Source organism: Aotus nancymaae, unplaced genomic scaffold, assembly GCF_030222135.1.
Source record: "Aotus nancymaae isolate 86718 unplaced genomic scaffold, 86718_ANA_hifiasm-v0.15.2.pri h1tg000011l, whole genome shotgun sequence".
NCBI lineage: Eukaryota > Metazoa > Chordata > Mammalia > Primates > Aotidae > Aotus > Aotus nancymaae.
The window spans coordinates 64,397,568-64,415,655 of NW_026988422.1; the positions used below are offsets into that span (position 1 = coordinate 64,397,568).

An 18,088-nucleotide genomic window follows, 5' to 3' on the forward strand; every position below is an offset into this window, starting at 1 on the left:
ATTCTTTAAGCCACAATATGTTATATTTGGAAATCAGTATAATTTTTATTTTAATATACACTTCCAAATACCTTGGAGTCACTTTTTGAAAATAATTAGCCTTAAAATCAAAAAGAAAGTAACTGTATTATAAATGCCTTAAGGTGACTTTGTGATTTTATTAAGAATTAAATATCCCTTAGAAATAATATTCTGTAATATATTTTTAAAAATTTTTTTGCAAAATGATTTATCATGTATTTCCACATCACAGATTTACTGAATACATTTCTTACTCTTTTTCCTTGAAAAACCACTGCCCTAACTGCAACATGCTGCATTAATTTTTAAGGCTTTTAAAGGAGAAATTACAATGCCTGCTGTGATAATTGTGTTACAACCCTAACTGTGGCAATCACTTGAAAACTGCATCTTTGCTTATCATTAGTAATGCTAAGTGATAAAAATAATTGGAAGTATTCTGGGAAATGATTGTTAAACAATTTTTAATATTCTGAAAACTCAACCTAGAAAAATCTCAGCACCATGAATTGGGATACTGTCTGATGACACGGACCCTTCTAAATCTCTTCTAATTAAGTAAAATCTCCAGATGAGATTTTCAATCAATCAATTCCCTCAACCACTCCTCTCTCTAGCTACCTACCTTACAGTCAGGCTCATTGAGCCAGTTGCCAGATCAGGCTGACAACAGAATAATCAAGATAGAGCAATTTCCTGGGATCAGATCAGTTCAGACACAAGTCTGAAAGCTTTAGAACTGCTTTATTTCAGGGCAACCAGCCACCCAGTATGTGTCAGATGGGTTGAAAAGCAATCCGCAGTGAGTGCAAAATGATCATTTCTTTCATCTATATGTCCGAGAAATTACTATGTAAAAGATAAAGTATCTTTTCCATGACAGCTCATCTGAAATAAGCATCTGTCCCTCTTAAATGCTGAAAATTGATTTTATGAATATAATCCCCTACATTTTGTTTTCTTTCCAAAGAAAGTCAACTTATCCAAATGATTATTCTTCTGGAATGTACAGAGTTCTTGACAAGTGACAAATAACAAAGCACAAATGATAAACCGAGAATGAACATGGATAAAAATCAATCATGACTTTCCTGCTTATTATCTTATAAACATCTGGGTTTAATTCAACCCAAAGATGTATCAGATGAGAATCAACATAGGAACATAAAACCCATTTAAAGTAACTGATTATACAAAAGAAAAGATAATGTGAAACGAATACATAGATCAGTGAGATGATTTTTGTTGCTATCAAAAGGGAATAAAAACAAAGTCTTGAGAGGGTTGTGATCCTGTAACACTGCTCAGTCAGTGAGATCCTCAGTGTCACGCATTCAAGTAAAGCCCATTACGGTTGCTGCCAGAAAAATGGCCCTAGTAACTACTGCATTTTTTAAAATGCTTCTTTCTAACCAATTGAAAAATATAAATAAATGAGATTTAAAAATACATGCACTGGGAGGAAAGTTATATGAAAATAAGGAAGATTTAGTCATTTTCTTCCATTGGAATATTAGAAGATTAAAGAATAATTCAATTTAGAAAACTTACACCTAAACTGGGGCAAAGGGTAGCTCTACGTATGGGCCAGCTCTGAAAAGCCACTTAAAACTAAACTATGAAAAGGCTTAAGTAAAAAAATTAAAAAATTAACTTTTGTACTTTGAAATAGCCAAGACATAAGGATTCTTCTATCAAGGACATATGGATTATATGCACAGTATGGCACTCAAGTGTTTCTTCAAAGGATGGATGAATGAATGGTTGGGTCACATCAAAAACCATTCCTTGGGAATGTGGCTTTTATACCTGGTTATTCTTGTCTGTCAGTTCATCAGCAGTTTCAGATTGTTTCTCCAATGCTCGCTCTAACTTCTTGTGTTTAAGCTTCCACTGCCTAATGGATTCTTGAGCTTTCAGTTTCAGGTCTTCCCTCCTCTTCTCCGCCTCCTCCCTCAGGGCCTCTGACTGCTGGAGCTCACTGAGGTACTGCTCAGCCTGCTTGGTTGCATCCTCCGCATGGCGAGTCAGCTCTGAGATCTGAAGGTCAGCATGCTTGCGCTCAGCCTCACATGTGTCAAAGTGCTTCTGGATCTCCTTAAGTCGATCCAACATCTGCAGTTGCTGTTTTTCCCCATTCTCCAGTTCACGTGTTAAATTCTAGGAATAAAGCACGTAAAATATTAGGAACAAATCCTTGTCAACACCGGATGTGTAGCGTATCATCAAACAAGAATCACTAACGTCATTGAAATGGAAATCGTCTGCATTAAAATTCATTAGCAATCAGTTTAGAAAATATGAGTCCTTTTCTTTATATTTTATAACCACATTAGTTGGGAATAATTTTTTATATAAATATTTCCTCTTTTTTGGACTATTTTATTACCCAAAAAGGGAAAATATGTGTTTCCAATTGACTGTCACTAAAATAAAAGGCACTTTAGAAGAAATAGTAACAACCTAGTGTTTTGTCCAATAAAGAAATTTCAGTGTTTTAAAATTTGTCAGATTCTCATAAAACTATTAGTAGCAATCATATGTAACATTTTGCTTTCTGGTAGCAAAACAAAATTGTAATGATAATATAAAAATAAGTAACAATGAAGTGACAGAAACATCAGCATAGATAACACCATATTAGGCTCCCAATAAAGTGTTTATAAATTGATTAGTTCCAGATAAACCTTCATAATATTTTATATTGAAGCACTTATCTCAAGCTGATATGAATCACTGTAGTACAGACTTATAAATACACTTAATTTAACTTTATTTGGAATATTTCTGTAATCAAGGAAAAAACCTTATGTCTAGCTTCCCTAAAACCAAGATGGTGTTTATATATTTGGAAATTACACTAAATTATCAGGATTAATATGTATTTTAAGAATAAGTAAATATCTATTTAAAGTTTAAAAACAAGAATATATTGTTTTATGCAATTGTATACAAATAAAAGAATAATCATTCACATTAAGCCATTAAGAATCTTAACATTAAGCCACTTTTGTAAAGCTTTGTAAGAAAGTAATAAATTCAGAAATTAAGCACTTACAATGAGTCACATAAGCTGCCCCTTCTGAGCCTTAGTTTCCAAATACTTAGTGGCAACAAAAGTGACATAAAAAGGACATGTGTTCACATAAGAATGGGTTCAATGGCTAGAATGAGGCTGTGAGTTGGATAAACAATAAATAACATCTCCACTGTACTAAGGCCCAGACCAATGAGACTAGAAACATTTACCAAGCTCCCTTGGCCCCAAAAGCAGAATTTCCAGATCCAGATTCCATGATCTATGGCTCAAATAAAGTTAAATATAATTTCCCTCATGATTAAAATCATGGTTTGACATTATGGCAAACATTTTTTTAAATGCCTCAAAAACAAACGTCATTTTCTCGGCAACAAGTTTGCATTTGTCCAGTTTGCTAAATTCAATGCAGCCTGGAAGACACTCCATCCACCCAAAATAGTAAATTGAGAACTGTGTACTTTTTTGTGTAGAAAATTTTAAAATAAGATCAGAAAACCCTTGTAATTGTGGTTTATCTTTTGCTCTTACTCTACAAGTTTTACCAATATGCTAGAAATCAACTTTATTAACAAGCAGTAATCAGGTGATTTCTCATCAAAAGAGAAATGGAACTGATTTTTCTTTTCAACTAATACTTGGAAAGAGAGTGATTACACTTCCTATTTATCAGGCATATGGTTACAGAAATATTAATAAGACATAGTTTTAATACCAGAGAAGCTAATTCTAATTAGGGAGGTAGTCTCACCAACCACTGAATTACAGTAGATGGTACTAGGTGCTAAAACATGATGGAGAGTTACCTAAAGGGATCTATAGTCTACGGTGTGGCTGCAGAGGGTCTCCCATAGGAGGTGATGTATAAGCTGAGATTTAAAAGAAAAGGAGCTAGCAATAATAATCAAATAACTATGACTACGACTGAAGTGTACTGAGTACTTGAGTTGTACCAAAGATTGAATGCTTCATGTGAATTACCTCATTCAATCCCAACACAAATCTAAAATGAGACATTACTGTCCCCATTTCAGTGAAAAGTAACCAACATTTGCTGCAATTAATAACTCGCCCAAGATCACATACCTAATAAGTGAAGGCATAGGGATACGGACCTGGATAGTCTGATTTTAGAGCCCATGTTATCAACCTATTGCTAAACTTCCGGATTCTCAAATGACCTCCCAACTCCATGCCTCTTCAGTCACCCACTGCCATGGTTTTATCTTGATGTTTTTATCACAATTGCTACCTTTAAAGCAAGAGGTTCCTCACTCCACCCTCTTCCCATAACTCTGGCTTTAATTACCCATCTAATCAGCTATTACACCCCCTTCCTTCTGCTATATCTATGCTTCATTGTCAAGGAGAGAACTACTCCCTTGAGATTTCTTTCACTAGCTTTAACTCTTGGCTCTCTAACCTAACCACTGTATTTTTTCACTTTAGCCAAACTCTTGCTTACACCTCAGACTCCTTCTTTAAACTGTTCATTCACTGAACTTTAACAACAAAACCACCAACACTAGAAGAACTTTAAAAATTGCCAATTCCTATGCCAGGTTGAGTCCTATAATGTAAATCACACAAGGCTATCAGTTGATGTGACCACACATTGACAGTCAACTCACTGGTACCTAAAAAGTCTTCCACATGCCTCTACCCAGCTCACACAATGGCCGTCATTACAAAATGTCTCATCTCTTGGGAGGCCGAGGCGGGTGGATCACGAGGTCAAGAGATCAAGACCATCCTGGTCAACATGGTGAAACCCCGTCTCTACTAATACAAAAAATTAGCTGGGCATGGTGGCGCATGCCTGTAATCCCAGCTACTCCGGAGGCTGAGGCAGGAGAATTGCCTAAACTCAGGAGGCGGAGGTTGCGGTGAGCCGAGATCGCGCCATTGCACTCCAGCCTGGGTAACAAGAGCGAAACTCCGTCTCAAAAAAAAAAAAAAAAAGTCTCATCTCTCTGACTCTACCATTTTTAACCTTGGTTTTAATATGTACGATAGCTCTTCCTTCAGAATTAAAATTGAGGCAGTCAGTTAATGCAGGATACCCCAAATATGTCCTACTTGCAGTATTTTTAACTTTACCAATGGTCAATTTCTTCTCCTTTCTAGCCCCCAAGGAAAGAGGATTCTTCCTTGGACAAATAGCCTTCCCCTGCGATTTTCCTACTTGACTATTCTGCTTTACTTCTCTCATCTCAAAAACTAACAGTAAAGATTTTTTAAAAATAAAGAAAAGGCAAACAACACCAACGAAACCATTTTCCTCAATCCTACATTATCTTCTACCCAGTACGATGTACTCATCTTCCGCTTAAGCCAAGCTCCTGGAAAAAGTAGTCCGTACTTGATGCCCCCACAACCTCATTGCAGTTCACTTGGTTCACTGTGTCTGGTTTCCACCATACTATGAAAACAGCTCTCACCAATATCCCCAAAGATCACCTATAGCTAAATATAAAAATTCTTAAAAATCTTATAGTGGGAGGCCGAGGTGGGTGGATCACTTAAGCCTAGGAGTTTGAGACCAGCCTGGGCAACATGGCGGAACTCCTGTCTCTACTAAAAACACAAAAATTAGCTGGGTATGGTGGTGTGTGCCTGCAATCCCAGCTACTGAGAAGGCTGGGGGCATAAGAATAGCTTCAACCTAGGAAGCAGAATTTGCAGTGAGCTGAGCTTCCGCCACTACACTCCAGCCTGGGCCAGAGAGCGATTCAGCCAAAAAAAAAAAAAATTTCCTTCACCTAGTTTCCTTGTAGCATGTGATGCTGTTAATTACCCCTCGTTCATTCTTAACTCTCTTCCTTAACTTTCGTAATACCACTTTTTACTAGTTCTCCTTCTTCTTATTCTTTCATAATCTCCTTTCCTGAAGGTCTTCTACCATTTAGCCTCTTAAATATAAATAACTCTATATAGTTCCAGTATTATGCATCATTCCACCTACACAATATCCTTGGTAGATAAGTATTTAGGTAGTCAGATATTTGTAGGTATTAGTGAGTCCTACATTCAGAAGCCATACTAACTCCTCATCTCCAGACTTTCAAATATCTAATGGCTTCATAACTTCCTCACAAATCTCACAGGCCTCTTAAATTTAGCAAGTCAAGAAGTGAACTTATCCGATGACCAACTCCTAACAAAAAAGTGGCTCTCTGATGAGGGAGGATGGAATTGAGCTGAACTGTGTATTTAAACAGTGAGAAGCTCTGAAATAATTACTGTAGGAAAAGAGGAAATGAACAAGAGATAGATGTGTAAAAGACAACAAACAGAAATAAGGTTCCAGTTAGATAGTCTCAAATTTATAATGGACCCAAGAATATACCAAATTCTTTGGATTTCTCTAGCAACTCTCTTGAATGCAGAAGCAAAATAAGTTCGGGGTTATTTATTCTTCTGTAATTACAAAGCAACAACAAGAAGCACAGGATTAACACATTCAAACCCAGAGCTCACTCAGGCAAACTCTTTTGTTATCACATTTTAAAACTGTGGACTCTTCTATTAACATGCTACATGCAGTAATTCACTTTGAATAATATTTGAAAAGATCATGTCATTGAATGGGTATGTGAGGGTAAATGAACAGAAAAGGATGTGGATCTTTTTGTAAATAATTGTGTTTTTCACTACTCAAGAGAAATCAGGTTTGAATTTGTCCTGGATGAACACCTTCTCTAACCGCCCTGAATCTGGAAAGTGTCAGTAGCTACTGCTTTGCTATCAGCCTGTGTTATGTTTCAGGTAAAATTCATCATCGAGGTCCTTCCTGTATTCTCCTAAGGATCCTATTCAGCCATTGTTTTGGCATTTCTTTTATCCATCTTCCTCAAATAACCAATCAGGAAAATCTAACTGGAATAAATATTTATCCCACATCAATCAAAGGACTATACTACAGAACCCTCATATCAATTCCCAACACACATACACTCTCACTCACATACTTATGCACATATACATAGAGCACACAAGTGTACAAGTACATAATAAACCCATAGATAAATGCTTTCAGGGTATTTATAGTAAATATTAAGGCACAAATAGTAAATATTATTTTCCTAATGTACTACATCAAATGCTAAGTGAAAAGCATTTTTCTTATTCCATTATAATGATTTTCAGTTCCATTATTACTATTATACATTCCTGGAGGCATCTACACTGAAGAACTTTTTATATTTAGATTGTGTGAAATTATCTCAGCCACTAAAGCAGAATGGTTAAATTTCATATCACTTAATTAAGTCCATGTTTATTTCTCGCTATATAAGCAGTGTCAAATGAACAAACAACTCAAAAATAGAATTATCCACATTACCATAAATTCTTTCCCATATATTGACCAAGGTTTATAAAAGCTCCAACTAAATCTAAAACTCTATACCTTTCAATTCCACTTCTTTTCTCTTTCTTTCATCAAGTGGGAAAAAAAAGTTGATGGGTAGTTGTGTTGAAGGTCTCAGGTTTGCTGATAATTAGAAGGACTTACAAGACTCAGCATATTACAGTCATAATTATGTTAAGATTTTATTAAAGTGGAAAGATACAAAGCAAAATTAGCAAAGAGAAAAAGGCACATGAAATGAAGTCCAGGGGAAACTAGGAGCACACTCTTGAGTGTCCACTCCCAGTGAAATTACACAGGACATGTTCAATGCCTCCAGCAGTGAATTCCAACAACATGTATAAAGTGTTGTCTATTAGGAAAGCTCCTTATGCCCAAAGTTTTCGTAAGGGCTGGTCACCTGGGCACCATCTACCTGTACGGAGCAAAATTTTAGACTCTCAGAAACCAGGTGTTCAAAATAAACTATATTTATTATAGTCTAGGCACAGTGAATTTTCCTTATTAATATTTAAGGAAAACTTCATTTCAGTGTAGAAAACTACTTATCATCCAAGTTCTCAAATGCCAAAAAAGGGCCTACCCTTATAAGCAGGGTTTCTTAGGGCTGGCTGTCTCAGGCCTACCCCATTCACTATTTTCTGCCCAGTGATAAAGCTGTCAAATAGACAGAAAGAGATAGAAGGTTAAATTGCCTAAACAAGTTCTTAATTATTTCTTAACTATAAATAATACTTGGTAGAAAAGAACTTTCTCCCTTTAAAATAGATTGCCTTTGATTACCACTGGCTCCCTTTCTAATTTCTGTAGTAGTAGCACTCAAACTCTAAAAAAACTACTCAACCTACTCATATGAATAGATATTAAAATAAAGACAGAAAAGCAATATTCTATTTAAAAAGGAAATCAACAGTGGAAATAGGGTCTACCATAAAATCCAAATATAACTGACCACACTCTAAGATTATAATTTTACATATGTTGACTAAAAAATAGTATTTATCAAGTTGAAATCACAAGAGTGGAAATATTGGACAAGGCATGAAAAAAATGGAGCAAATTTACAGAATAACGACTCAGCCCTGTCTAGCATATGAAAATCTCTCCAACCACTTTTTTCCTGTTTTTCATATTCATGAAAAAAAAAACTACTAAGCCTGCATTTAAAACATTTTCCATGAGGGATTACGGGACATAAAGTAGACTACCATATAGGTGGCAACAATAACTACTTATTTGTTCACTAATGGAGCAAAAGTATAATATAATATAATGCAATTTCTCCTCTACTCACTGTTGACAGTGAACACACATAAAATACTGGGCACCTTGGTGAACATTTAAAAACATATATAGAAAATGGAAAATCTACCCCTAAATAAGCCAGAATACTCTAAAAAATAATCATTTTCATTTACAGTATTTATGTACTTTGTATAGAAACTTGTAAGGATAAGTGAGAAAACTGCCAGACTGTAAAAGTCCCATCTCTAGGAAGACAGTGGCATATCACGGAAAGAGAATGAGTCACTCGGGCTTGTGTTCAAATCCCAGCTCTGCTATCCTGTGACCTTAGAAGGGTGCCATCGTGAAACAAAGCAACGTCACTTATATAAAATGAACTCAGTAACACCAACTTCCAGAGGAATGACAACCTACATGAAGATAAAGCACCCAAAAGAGTAAGAGATACATTTTAGGAACTTGATAAAGAGAAGTTTTTATATCTGACTAGAGACAATGTTCGAATTAGTGACATAATCCAATGCCACATTTTAGAGATCAGGAAGTTGAGGCACAGGGATAGTAATCAATCCAAGATGAGGTAGGTAGTTTTTCATAGAGAAAGGATCAAACACAGGTCCCTAATATGTAATCAAATATTGATTCCACTTCAGTATGTTAATGACTTAGATACTAGCCCAACAACCCCTTTAATAACCAAGTAGCCATGTTCCTTCCAGACAAGAGGAAGTCCTGAATAGGAATCATACAATCTTTGATGTAGAGTTTTCATAGAATCTTTGATGCAGTGTTTCTGAAGTGTTTGTGAACTGAGAAAAAAAGTCACAGGATAAAGCTGACTTGAGTTAAAACTAAACCAGGCATAGTCTACTTATTTATTCCTTTCTATGTTAAAGACACTAGGCTAGGCACTAAGAAAAGTACTTTAGTATAAGTACTGATTGAGGTGAATATGAATGAGTAGGAGGGAACAGACATCAGTGTTAACTAGTAGAGACAGGATTAAAATTAGTAGGTTTCAAAAGAAACTATCTGTTCAGCAGGACCTCAGAAATAAGATAAATGAAATATGAAGAGACAAACTAAAATGTGAAGAAGAGAAAAGATTTGGTCACTTATGGAAACAAAATGAGCATTCAATAGCAAACAAAGTATTGGCAACAGATTTCACCATTGGTAACTGATTATGACAAGTAAATAGCTCGAGAGGGCTAAAGAGAGATTGAAAAATAAGGTCAGGTTTTTATCAGTTCAAGGAGTATTTTTGGCTGAGATTATGGGGTTTTCTAAATATAAAGTCATTTTGTCTGCAAACAGAGACAATTTGACTTCTTCTCTTCCTATTTGAATACCTTTATTTATTTCTCTTGCCTGATTGCCCTGGCCAGAACTTCCAATGCTATGCTGAATAGGAGTGGTGAGAGAGGGCATCTTTGTCTTGTACCGATTTTCAAAAGGATTGCTTCCAGCTTTTGCCCACTCAATATTATAGTGGCTGTGAGTTTGTCATAAATAGCTTTTACTATTTTGAGATATGTTCCATCAATACCTAGTTTATTGAGAGTTTTTAACATGAAGGGATGTTGAATTTTATCAAAGGTCTTTTCTGCATTTATTGAGAAGGAACTTAAACATATTTACAAGGAAAAAAAAACATCAAAACGTGGGCAAAGGATATGAACAGACACTTCTCAAAAGAAGACAGTTACATGGCCAACAAACATAAGAAAAGAAGCTCAACATCACTGATTATCAGAGAAATGCAAATCAAAACCACAATGAGATACCATCTCACACTAGTCAGAGTAGCGATCGTTAAAAAGTCAGAAAACAATAGATGCTGGTGAGGCTGTGGAGAAATAGGAATGCTTTTACACTGTTGGTGGGAATGTAAATTAGTTCAACCATTACGGAAAACAGTAGGTTGATTCCTCAAGGATCTAGAACCAGAAAAACCATTTGACCCAGCAATCCCATTGCTGGGTATATACCCAAAGGAATATAAATCATTCTATTATAAAGACACATGCACAGGTATGTATATTGCAACACTATTTACAATAGCAAAGACATGGAATCAACCCAAATGCCCATCAATCACAGACTGGATTAAGAAAATATGGTACATTTACACCATGGAATACTATGCAGCCATAACAAAGAATGAGATTATGCCCTTTGCAGGGACATGGATGAAGCTGGAAACCATCATCCTCAGCAAAGTAACACAGGAACAGAAAACCAAATACCACATGCTCTCACTTGTAAGTGGGACTTGCATATTAAGAACACATGGACACAGAGAGGGGAACAACACACACCAGGGCCTGTGAGGGGTGAGGGGAGAGAACTTAGAGGACGGGTCAATAGGTGCAGCAAACCACCATGGCACACGCATAACCTATGTAACAAACCTCCATGTTCTGCACATGTATCCTGTTTTGTTTTGTTTTTTTTAGAGGAAATAAAAAAAAAAAGATCAGATATTGACTTGGAGGGATACTGAAATCCAGTCTAAGCTTTCAAAGGTTTTCCAGCAAGAGAATAATATGATCATATACGTGCTTGAGATAGATTAATCACCAAAAGACTTTATGCTGAGACTAGGATATTAAAATATCGTGGCAACATTAAAAATAATTGAACATCATCCTTTAAAAGCAGGAATGAACTTTTAGAACCAATTCTCTTCTCATCTGAATTGAATTTTAGCAATTAAATTCAATGGAGCTGGCTTATCATATATAAGAACAAACTGTTGCATTTGAAAGACTGGAAAAGAAAAGAATGCATTTGTCAGTTTTTCTGAAGATAATATACATTTCCATTCAATTCAATAAATATTTACTGCACTCAGCAATATCCTAGTTGCTGAGACATGAAGATGAGTAAGATAGCATATTTGTATGTTCGATTGCTCCAGAGAACCATACAGTGTAGTGGGCAAGACAGACACCTAACAGTTATTTTTAATAAATGTGATATATATGAACAATTATTGCTCTCTATTTCAAATCTTGCCTCTCTTCCCAATTTATGCTGCCTAGTATATTATAAAACTTCATTCCTGAGTGCCTTTATCTGATTTTATGGTGAAGAAAGAAACGATACTTTCTTCAAAACAACAACTCCTATGTTAAAAAAAAAAAAATTAAGTAGTGGCTAAGGAAACAAAAGATAATTTAACAGTTACTACTGAAAGTATTTAAGAGAGAAAGAGTGGGCAATGGAGAAAAAAGAGACAGAAACAGAGGTGGGGGAAATAAAATGAATTCCCACGCTAGCCAATCCCAGAAGTCAAGCAGCTTCCAACACCACTAATGCCAAAGTATGCCTAGTACTATCTTCCTTCGGGATCAAAGTTCCCTTAACACCGGTGTCACCAAGGGAAAGGGGCTTGAGAGAAAAATGGGGAAGAGGAAAAAGTCAACAGGTGAATCTGATCAACAAGACACCACTCCCAAATATTCACAAATAAAGCTTTTTGTAAGACAGCAATTTAATTTGATTCTACAACATTTAAAAAGAATGATCCCAACATAGGGGACAGTACAAATGGAAAATCAATAATTTGTAAAGCCTCTATTTCCTCCTGAAAAAATAGTGAAGAAAATAAAGTCACTTGTGCAATTTACTCCATTTTCCTAGTTTTATGCTATCTGAGAAAACCTGTTCTAAATTTTAAGGCAAAAAAAAAATAAATTATTATTTTAAGGTTTATACTAGCTAAACTGTCAGTTATGGTTATACCATATACATGACATAATAGCTATAGATTTATAGTTACGTTTTTATATACTTACCTGCATGTATACAACACACTTTTTAGTATACTAGAATAAACATGTGTACTACGAAAGTATGTGGATGTTTACATTATACTTATTTTACAGAACATAAAGAATAATTTTAAAATTTTAATCATTTTTAAATAATTAAATGTTTTTATAACTCTGAATTAATGACAACTTCATTTTAAGTGTTTTGGCTACAAAACCTTGATGTGCACATATTAATTATAATATTTCTTATATAAAAACATACGTGTTTCATAATACAGTTTCCAGAAGCATAGTACAGTGAAAAGTAGCCATTGCCTAAATGTATCAAAATGATATACTGCAATGATAATGATATTTCAAACACAGGCATATAAAGTTCTACTCTTTACAAGGGAAATGCAGTAACATTAAAGCTAATAAGTGGTAGAGAAGCCAATGACAGAATGCCACTTGAAACATAATCCAATTAATTATCTCTAACACTGACCCTATGAACAAAAACTAAACTAATCCCTGCCCAAAATATGACTTCTTTAAAGTAGGGACAAAATAAAAATATTGAATGAATATAAATGCTGCATCTAAATGAGATACAAATACCACAGTGAGAAAAACAGATAATGCAAGTGCAAAAATGTATATATACATACATATATATAAATTATATTCATATTCTGTATTTATTGAAATTAGACTCACTTCTAGCATGTTGGAACATTTTAGAGTTTCCATGTGACCAGTTAATTGCATTTAGAGATGATTCAGTTTTAACTAAACTGAAATGGACTATGTGGGAAGTAGAAAAGTTCTTCTTTAAAGTTTCCATCTTAAGGTTTGAAAGAATAATTATTTTTCACTTCTAAAGTCTGTATTCACTATTAACCCCTATACTCTAGTCCAGTTAGCTGCTTTAGCCTACACATGCATGTCTGGACAGGCCTGGGCAAGTCCCAGACCATAGTTCATGTCATTCCTTGTTTGGAAGCACTTCCCTGATCATCTAATGAGCGACTTCCTTTGTTCTTTGTTCTCTCTTTTCCTAGCCTATTTAGGAAAGTCTTAAGCTGTTAGCTAATCAGGTCAACTATATAATATGAGGTCCCATTCCAGCCAATGGAAACTGGACACAGCAGCAGGGTGGACATGTCATGTTATAAATAATCCTGTCTCCTTTGTCCAAGTGTGCTTTCATGGCAAGACTGCAATCAGGGGGCACCCTTTCTGCAGAAGGTAAAACTAGCCTTGCTGAGAGATCCTCTGTCTCAATGTTGATCCTTTTTGCAACACTGAGAACCTGTTTCCAACAGACTAGACGCTTTAAAAAAAATCTCTAGAGAAATTGTAGATTGAATATAACATTATTGATATGTGTATATGTATTTATAAATGTGCTATTAGGATTAACATGAATTCAACCAACATTCACTTGGGTGCCAACTATGGACACAAGGCTGTTCAAGGCCAATGAAAAATACAAGGCAAAGTCCTGAATTTCAACTAAAAGGAAACCTGATTACTGGCACTGTTGTGTACGACCCAATAGCAATCAGCTCCCACTGCCGCCTCCCTCTAACATATTCTCCTATCATACGGAAATCCCGAAACTGAATGCTCAGCACTCTCTTGATCTGTCAATTAGATGCAATGTTTAGAGATTTGGAATGTGGAAGTGAGGCAGGGACCATATTCTAGCTAATTTGGGCATCTTGCTACTAGTCATACACACCTTATTTATTTAGTTCTGTAGTGGATCTCGCCCTTTGTGCTAGCTAAGAGGCCTTTGCCGCAGCAGCTTCCCAATCCCTGGAAGCCTAAGCAGGGCCAAGTCTGCCAATGATATTACAAACACTAATAGAATACCAGAGCAGCTCTATTTCCCATACTAACCCCTAACCGATATTATAAAGTTTTGCTTTTATTGAATAAACAAAAGAATTAACAAATTTAATGGAATTTCACCTGAAATTTTCAGATTCTCAAATTAAGTCATCGCCTACTCACCTCTATTGGGAAATTAGTTTGACATATGCTTTCATGTTTTGATGCACTCATTCATTTCAGCATAATTTGAGTGTTTCATGAACTGATACTGAGAGGACAAGTAATCAATTTTCCACACTCAGGAGAACTAAGGCAAGTCTCTTTGAATAAAAAAACTCAAGTCAATTAAAGGAAGTTGAGGAGCCCCGAACTATACCTATATGAAGCTAAATTAGGCTATCACTCATTGAGACCATGCTATTTAAAATGGTGTTTTTTTAAAGTAGTGATTGGTTGAAAGTAGATTACTATACTTAAAACACGTGAGTCAATTCTTTTTAATTCAAGCAAAACTCACTTACAATCTTTAAAACTTGATTCAAATTCTTAATGATGAATTAGCCGACAAACAAAACATCCGGGGCCATGGTAATAACCATATTCCATATATTCTTCCTTTAATATATAACCTATTGTCTTTTCTATTATTCTAATTTTGACCATATATACCATTATCATTTTCTTTTTGCCAAATAGAGCAGAAACACACAAACAATATCAATCCCAAATAATGGGTTTTTAGTCTTAGTGATTAAAAATAGTTATTTCTAAACAAATCCTATGAGAACCTATTTGCTTCATACAACCTCTTTGTACTTTTTAATAAAACATGATATTAAACTTAAGCAAAGTACAGAAAATAATGTTCTATTAATTAAATACATTCATCTCTCAGAAATAAAATATTAACTTCTCTTTCATTAGCTGTGATGTTCACTACATGGAAGATTTTAAATATGCATTTCTTCAGAGTGTTTAACTTAAAACACAAGGGACATGTAATTAACACCTAGGCCTCAGTAACACATGAGGGAAATTCTGACCCTGGAACACATATCTCAAAGTACATTTCTGTTTTCTTAATTTATCTCACACTCTATTAGATTGATAATTTTAACATTGCAACTCTGATGTTTAAAGTAGGCACTCTGGGAGAAGAAAATTTTAATGTAAATAGGATAAAACTGTTCTGCTTAAAGTAGATTGGTATTTGATTTTGACTGAGAGAGAACAGCCTGGTTATGCATTTGCTATGAAATGCAATAGGCCAAAGCAGGCATCAATAAAAGCCATACACCTATGTCTCACCAATAATGATGTGGTAGCAGAGAAGACTAAGATAAATTACACAGATCAGTTCAGCAAAAACATATTCTTTGACATAACAAATATTGAGGAAGAGAAACTAAATGTAACATAACACCTAGTATTATTGCCTTACATCATTAGACAGCATTACGGTTTATTTGAAAGAGAACAGACACTTTATCTTACATAATACAATAACCTTGTGCACTTGGAAGAAAGCAATTTTTCTATTTTAAACATGAGGAGGAAACAGAAACTAAGGAAAGCTAAATAGATGAGAGACTTTGTTTTTCAACAATAAACATTGTTTCAAAGAAATGTAATAATTTCTTTTTATTCGAGTAGACATAGAAAGGGGTGGCTTTGGGCAATTTTTCTTTAATCAGGTCCTCAATAAAATATATCAACACCTCCCCCATAAAGCCACCCACTATTCAAATAAAGTAAAATCAGTGTACTTTCTATGCCACTAAGAATTCAAGACATGGCTCCTAACCCAATTTCACACCATCCAATCACCTTGCCACCTATTAATTTCTCCTTATGTTTAAATTAAGTAAAATTAATCAAGATGACTATCTAGAGACACAGATACCCACTCTCTACAGAAGCAAGAATCAAAATTGCAAATAGGTTCTCATACCTCAAATAGAATATCTAGGAGAGAACACTAGAGTTTATCAGAGAAGTCACAGGAAACACAGGGACACACAAGGTATAGGAAGCAAGAGATCAGCTCACCCGGGACCAGCTGAAGACCAAGAGGGGACTGGTATTACAGAAAAAGGGTAAGTTCAAATTCTCACCATGAACTGCTGCAACCTGAAACACTGGAGAGCTCCTTTATCCACATGAACCCTAACACTAGCAAGGACAGAGATCTGAACATCTCTGCACCAGACAGGAACTTGTGCTGGGTTACTCACCTCAACCCAGAGACCTAAGCAGCTACAGCTGGGTGCCATTGTGAGAGCACAGCCATCATAGGACTACATCCTGCCCTGGGAACCACAGTCCCAACATCTACACATCCTGGGTGCTCATGGACATCTCCCAGTGTCCACCCAGAAGGCTACAGCAGCATAGAACTGGCTGAACCCAAAGATAGTGCAGGGTCCTTAGTACACAAGCACACAGGGAATATGTCTCAGGGAAAGAAGGGTAGAGCACATCAAAAAAAGCAGCCCCTGAAACAAAGGATACCAAGGCAAGCACCTTTCAGAGCCCAAGAACTCATTGACTGGGACCATGAGAAGTGACCCCACCACCAGCAGTGGCACAAACTCTATGCTTGGCCTCACAAAGAGAGAGTGAGGTCCCCTCCCACTAGCAGTGGTCTCTGTGCTCAGACTCACAAATAGAAAAATGAGACACCTTTTCCCCCTCTGCACACTGCTGCAGGAAGAGCCAGTGCAGTAGCCAGATGTCTGCCTGTATAGGGCTGTGCATGGCAACTATGCACAAATGGCAGCATAACCTCTGTGCCCAGGCTTGTGTAAGGTCAGGATCCCTCCCCATCTCTGCATGACTATGCAGTGCTGTTGCCATGGAAAGCAGGAGAGCCTAAGAACTGCATGTCTGGGCTATGTGTGGTGACCCTGTACTGCACCTACCACCAACATCAGCATACACCTCTTGGAACCCAGAGGGTTATCTCACCACTGCTACTGCCATCACTCATACCACACCACCTGCTTAGGGATCTGAGAACACACTCACCAACCTGGACCACTGCTACCACCACTTGCATGCAAGCAAGCCATATGAAGACCCAAAATCTGCCCTGGATCGCAAGATCAGGCATGCTTAGCCCACCATTGCCACTATGAAGAACGAAAGACTTGCCCACTTGACACCTCTATCCCCAGGAAAAATTCACCACAGCTTCCACTAATAACTTACCCTAAACCACCAAGAAAACAACAGATGCCACTGACGCTGCTGACAGCTAAAGAAATCATACAGAGACGATGCTGCCACATGCACCCAGAATAAAAGCCAAAGGGCCCTTCCCAACCAACACCATTGCTGCATCTTCAGGAAACATTCCTCCCTAAGAAATCAAATTCAAAAAATTGGAAGAAAACAACCATTATGACAGATACACCAATATCAATGTAAGAACACAGGAAGCATGAGAAAGCAAGGAAATACAACACTTTCAAAGAAAAACAGTAACTCCCCAGCAAGATATCTCAATCAAAAAAATTCACAAAATTCTGAAAAAACAATTCAAAATTGTGAAACTAAAGAAGCTCAGTGAAAAATAAGAAAATTACAAACAGATAATAGAAGGAAGTCAGAAAAACAATTTGAGATATAAATCAGAAATTTATGAAAGATACAGGTATCATAAAAAAGAACCAAGCAAGAATTCTGGAACTGAAGAATTCTTTGAATGAAACACAAAACACATTTGAAGGCTTCAACAACAGACTAGACCAAGCAGAAGAGAAAATCTCAGAAACTGTAGATCAATTCTTAAAATGACTCAATCAGGAA

The 18,088-nt window shown here is 36.1% G+C and overlaps 1 protein-coding gene across 1 annotated transcript in view; it reads right to left on the reverse strand.

The window, feature by feature from the left end:
* CEP128 (centrosomal protein 128) overlaps positions 1 to 18,088 on the reverse strand; it is a 449,972-nt gene that overhangs the window by 292,786 nt on the left and 139,098 nt on the right. The window contains exon 14 of the mRNA XM_064375102.1: positions 1,831 to 2,181. Within this exon, the coding sequence (XP_064231172.1) occupies positions 1,831 to 2,181 (351 nt within the window). The remainder of the gene's footprint in view (positions 1 to 1,830; positions 2,182 to 18,088) is intronic.